This window comes from Austrofundulus limnaeus, unplaced genomic scaffold (genome assembly GCF_001266775.1).
Source record: "Austrofundulus limnaeus strain Quisiro unplaced genomic scaffold, Austrofundulus_limnaeus-1.0 Scaffold335, whole genome shotgun sequence".
NCBI lineage: Eukaryota > Metazoa > Chordata > Actinopteri > Cyprinodontiformes > Rivulidae > Austrofundulus > Austrofundulus limnaeus.
In genome coordinates, this window is record NW_013952737.1 from 524283 (window position 1) to 530430 (window position 6148).

Sequence of the window (6148 nt, forward strand, 5' to 3'; positions counted from 1 at the left end):
GGATTGCAGGTTTTTTTTTCGATTTTGACTTGATAACGCGCTATAAGATATCAGTCCATTTAACATTTGAAACACCTTGAAATCTTTAAATTTGAAATCCTTGAAATTTTTAAAAAGGGCTTTTCAACTGGCGGGCCGAATGGAAGTCACTTCCTTCCAGCTAATAAGCCCCCAAAATAAAATAAAAGAAATTAACTTAATTTAATATAAAAATAGATTTTAAATTATTTGTTTGAGTAACTTTGGCCATGGGCTCAGTTTAGTCCAATAGCCCTGCTCAAAAAATAATTTTAGCTCACCTGTATTAGTTTTCGATGTTAGGAAAGAAAAGATGAATTCAGATCATTTTTGATGTTTCACTTAGCTTCAGCTCTGCTCCGACACACAAACACTTTCAGCTCTGCTTGTTCTCTCTTGTTCAGACTGAATCATATGACATCCAACTGACACAAGTTTAAAATGCCCATGTTAAATTCTATTCTATTCTATTCTATTCTATTCTATTCTATTCTATTCTATTCTATTCTATTCTATTCTATTCTATTCGTCATTGTGTTTGAATTTTTTAGATAAAATATGTAGGTTATAATAAAAAAAGTTGTTATAGGATTCTGTAGGACTGGGCCTGTTCTCTGCCAGCATGTGGAGAATTACACAGCATTTTCCTCAGCACCAGAAACGCCATATTTGCTGCACAATGATGGGAGGTGCAGGGTGGGGTCAGAGGGCGGGGCTTTGTCGCAAGATGAAAGGCTCCGCCAATAAAAAACCAAGAACCGAATAAAAACCATTGACCACCARCAAACTGACCAATGGAAACGCAGGAACATCAGAAGCCCCGCCCCTGCATRTATAAATACCACTGACATCCTCGTGTGCGCCATTATCTCTTACATCGACCACTTAACAGTCGTATTGTAAGAGTCAGTGTCGAGGAGACTCTCCCATCCTCTTTAACAACTTCAACTAAACAAAATGGTAAGAATTTTTACATCATTATACGTATTATCTATGACTAACTCTTTTAATGAATGATAAAATAACAAATAGCGAATGAAAAGCTTTTATTTTATGAAGATGTTAAAGGAATAAAACTGGGCTTTAACATGTAAAAGCCGTGTATTGTAGAGGCGGTTATGGTGGGGGTTCGGGGGGAGTTCTAGGGAGCAGGTTWTGGAGCGGAACCAATTTTCCCGGGTGGACAGAGCCACTTTCAGCCGGTTTGTTAACTCTGAGCTGTTTTATTTCCTCCCATCACGTCCTGTCTAAAACCCCGGTCATCATTAGTCCGCGACAGCTGGAAGTCCAGCTCCGGTCAGACTGAGCGACCCACGCCCAGAAAGAAACTCAATATCCGCAGGGAAAATGGATGAAACGCTCCGTCAGCGTGATGGCGCCGCTCATTAACAATTCATGCAGTAATGGAGCCTCCTGACCGGGACCTGCTGCTCCCTGAGCCGGCCAGAGACCAGCCAGCCCACCGGCTCTCATCACGGTCTTCATTTTTATTTTTATTTTTTTATTAAGTATTAATATTTTATTTGTTCCTGAGTTTTCAGTCAGATTGCAGGGTTGAAACAGACGTCATCGGCTGCAAATCCAGACAAAACTGCAGTGCACCAGAAAAYAAAAATAAAAGTTGGGATTAAATGACTGTTTTTCTCATAAATCATTATTTTTTTCTTTAATAAATGTGTACATGAAGGTTTAGGTTCTCAAACTGGGGTCCCAGGACCCCCAGGCGTCTGCGAGTCTTATCTTGGTTATCTTGGGGGTCCTCAAAAATTTTCCATAAATTGTTTATTTGTTTTTTTATTTATAAAAAATGCATATGGGGAACAATAGACTAGTAAAACAAACATACTAAACCAAACAAAAGATAATATTCCCATGGCATTTAGGAGGTAAAATGACTCTTTTTAAAACAGCATGGGGTTTATAAGGGGATCCCTGTAAAATTTTCACCCAGGTAAGGGGTCCCCAGASACAAAACATGAGAACCCCAGAATTAGAGAAGATGAATCTGTGATTGGAAGGTTGCTGGTTCAACTCCCTGAACCAACCAGCCCCACTTTGGGCCCTTGAGCAAGGCCATTAACCCCTCAGCTGCTCCCCGGGCGCTGTAATTGGCAGCACACTGCTCCACCTATGTCTGTTATGTGTGATGGGTAAAATGCAGACACTTAATTTCCCTTCTGCGGGACGATAAAGGCTAATAAAATCTAAAAACAATTTTTATAAAATTATTTATTTATCCATTACAGTGTCCTTCTTAAGTTATTTTTTTCACTAGTCATTTAAAGAAATTCCAGTTTTCCATCAGTAATAAATACAAGCAGCTGAACCTCCTCTTTGTTCCTCTCCCCCCACAGCGTGAGTGTATCTCCATCCACGTCGGTCAGGCTGGTGTCCAGATTGGCAATGCCTGCTGGGAGCTCTACTGCCTGGAACATGGGATCCAGCCCGATGGACAGATGCCCAGTGACAAGACCATCGGAGGTGGAGACGACTCCTTCAACACSTTCTTCAGTGAGACCGGAGCAGGGAAACACGTCCCCAGAGCTGTCTTTGTGGACCTGGAGCCCACTGTCATTGGTAAGAAGAACCACTTCTGGTTGAACACAAGTTGGGATTTTGTCAAACCTGAACTAACTCTGACTGATTTTCTCCTCAGACGAGGTGCGCACTGGGACCTACCGGCAGCTGTTCCACCCTGAGCAGCTGATCACTGGGAAGGAGGATGCTGCCAACAACTACGCCCGTGGACACTACACCATCGGCAAAGAGATCATTGACCTGGTTCTGGACAGGATCCGCAAGCTGGTCAGTGGAAAAGTTTTTTAAAAAAAGTGTTAACTAAAATAAAAATATTACTAGAGACTCTGAAAGTTATATTTAGACTATGACATATTTATTTACTTGTGTTTGTAAAGACAGGGCAGCACTTCACATCAAACTTGGTTCAGGGGGGCAATAAAAATGAAAAAAAAAACCACATGACTAGATTTAAAATGTAATAATATAATAAATCATCTGTTACAATGCTATTATATAATCTAATCCAGTTTTACAGGACATGACTCAATTAGTAGGACATACAGGAAGTTGAGTGTTTTTATCTCAWATCTGGTTTCCATCTGTGTCCTCAGGCAGACCAGTGCACTGGTCTTCAGGGCTTCCTGGTCTTCCACAGCTTTGGTGGTGGAACCGGTTCAGGTTTCACCTCCCTGCTGATGGAGCGACTGTCTGTAGACTACGGCAAGAAGTCTAAGCTGGAGTTCTCCATCTACCCAGCCCCTCAGGTGTCCACAGCTGTGGTGGAGCCCTACAACTCCATCCTGACCACCCACACCACCCTGGAGCACTCAGACTGTGCCTTCATGGTGGACAATGAGGCCATCTACGACATCTGCCGCAGGAACCTGGACATCGAGCGTCCCACCTACACCAACCTGAACAGGTTAATTGGTCAGATYGTSTCCTCCATCACCGCCTCTCTGCGCTTCGATGGCGCCCTGAACGTTGATCTGACGGAGTTCCAGACCAACTTGGTGCCGTACCCTCGTATCCATTTCCCCCTGGCCACCTACGCTCCCGTCATCTCTGCTGAGAAGGCGTACCACGAGCAGCTCTCAGTGGCCGAGATCACCAACGCCTGCTTCGAGCCGGCCAATCAGATGGTGAAATGTGACCCTCGCCATGGTAAGTACATGGCCTGCTGCCTGCTGTACCGTGGTGACGTGGTGCCCAAAGACGTCAACGCCGCCATCGCCACAATCAAGACCAAGCGCACCATCCAGTTTGTGGACTGGTGTCCCACCGGTTTCAAGGTTGGCATCAACTACCAGCCCCCCACCGTGGTCCCTGGTGGAGACCTGGCCAAGGTCCAGAGGGCCGTGTGCATGCTGAGCAACACCACCGCCATCGCAGAAGCCTGGGCTCGACTGGACCACAAGTTCGACCTGATGTACGCCAAGAGGGCCTTYGTCCACTGGTACGTAGGAGAGGGCATGGAGGAGGGGGAGTTCTCCGAGGCCAGGGAGGATATGGCAGCTCTGGAGAAGGATTACGAGGAGGTCGGAGTCGACTCMATCGAGGGCGAGGGAGAGGAGGAAGGAGAAGAGTACTAGACAGGATACAGAGAATCAGTTAATTTTGTTGAGTGCATTCCAGAGATGTCTGTCTGTCAACTGAAATATCTCTGTCTGACTACAACTCCTGAAAATGTCAAGTTTGACTGCTCAGAATAAAATCTCTCTGACGTGAAGTTTGTTTGTTGTTTATTCTAAAAATATTCTTGAAAGGCTTGTCCATGATTGATACCATCATATTTTAAAAGTGATTTAGACAGAGATAGAATACAAGATTTCTTCTTTACACAGTAGTTTTGCTCGTCTTTTTGCAGTTGCAGCCGTTCAGTGAAGTGCTCAGTCAATAAGGTAACTTAGAAAACTGAGTATTTGTAGTCACCACTAGAGGGAGCAAGTATACTGATCAATCTATAGAAGCTGGAATTTGTCCTGTACCAAACCTTTCAGCTTCTGAACCATAAAATATCAGCTGAGCCAACTAAAGCTAGATGCTTCAAGTTTTGCTCTGACTCTAATCATTTGTAAAAAATTTCTCAACATTTTGACATCTGAAGATCATCTCGAGACCTCTAGCTGAGTGTTACCTGACCCACRGTCATAACTTGTACAAGGTAGTCGTACCATGTCCAGTTTCCAGAGGATTACGGAGACCTGGTTTTCTTGCAGTGTAGATCTGAATGGATGTCTGGGAAGAGATCTCCATKACGTCTGCAAATCAAACCTAGTTTAACTAATCGATCCATGTCACCAACAGTCTTTCTTGTAGCTGAAGTACGTATTTGGTTAATCTTTRTATATTGAAGCAAGTACCAATTATCTTGTCTAGGTGAGTGGAGAATAATGTAGCTCATTCTGATTTGATTTATGTTCCTCTAGATGACAGGAGGTGTAACAGATGATTGGAGGGGTCTCACAATAAGGAGGGCTTTCTTCTAATTTTTTATTTTTATTTTATTTTTTTAACTTCAGAGGCATGACTCTCAGCTGTTCTCACTACACACTGCAGTCTCAGGTCAGTTYTGTCAGATGATCTCATTTGTGGAGGTAAATTCAGCTAAAACTGAGGTTTCCAACTCAAACCCAGAACCTCTAAACACCAGGGGGTCAACAACAATATTTACGAGAATTAATTTTGGTTAAAAAAAATAGGTGTCATCTATTACGATAATTAGCCACATGTCTGTCAGGTATGGTTAGCATCTGCTGGTACATTCATCCATTGTGTTTACCCACTTCTTCTTTCCAGGCCACAGGGCAGCTGCTGCACTTCTGTAGCTATTACAGTGCCAGAGACACCTGGACGTGTACATGTCCAGGTTTCCAGTCCAGTCCATCACAGGGACACAGAAACAACCTTTCACACCTAGTGAACTTTTAGTTATCGGTTAATGTTTGTAGTCTGTAGAAGGAAACTGGAGTATATGGAGAAAACACACCCATACACGGGGAGAACTTCTCCCAAARAGACCCCAGGTCCGGAGGTGGACCTGAAGCATTCTTGTTGAGAAGAGATAATATGCATTTACCTGGTGAAAACACTCTCTGGCCCAAGCAGGAATCAAACTTCATCCATACAAGCAGTGCAAAAGTCTGGTTCACATTGCTGGCAGGGTAGAAGTTAAGACTTGTTGCCCATTGTCACTGATTCTGTTCACAGTTTTTATGGACAGAATCTCTTAGTGCAGCCAGGGGGTGGAGGGAGTCCGGTTCAATGGTCTCGGGATTCCATCTCTGCTATTAGATGATGTGGTCCTGTTGGCATCATCGTGCCATGATCTTCAGCTCTTACTGGACTTGTTGACATGATGTCATATGATGTCATGATAGATGAGGATCAGAACCTCTAAAGCTGAGTTCCTGGTCCTCAGTCAGAAAAGGGTGGATTGCTGGGTTGGGGGTGAGGCCTCAAGTGGAGAAGTTCAAGTATCTTGGGGTTTTGCAGACTCTGTACCGATCTGTTGTGGTTCAGAGGGAGCTGAGCTGAATTGCAAAGCTCTACACTGCAAAAAATGTCCACCTAACCAAGTTTTAAAATCTTATATCCAGCCAAAATTCTT

General features: G+C 43.7%; 1 protein-coding gene across 1 annotated transcript; it reads left to right on the forward strand.

Moving 5' to 3' along the window:
- Positions 1 to 877: 877 nt before the first annotated feature.
- On the forward strand, positions 878 to 4267 carry LOC106527620 (tubulin alpha-1A chain). Its single transcript, XM_014022551.1, has 4 exons — positions 878 to 978; positions 2373 to 2595; positions 2675 to 2823; positions 3150 to 4267. Exons 1-4 carry the CDS (start codon positions 976 to 978, stop codon positions 4128 to 4130), a joined length of 1356 nt encoding a protein of 451 aa, XP_013878005.1. The 5' UTR covers positions 878 to 975; the 3' UTR covers positions 4131 to 4267.
- Positions 4268 to 6148: the final 1881 nt, after the last annotated feature.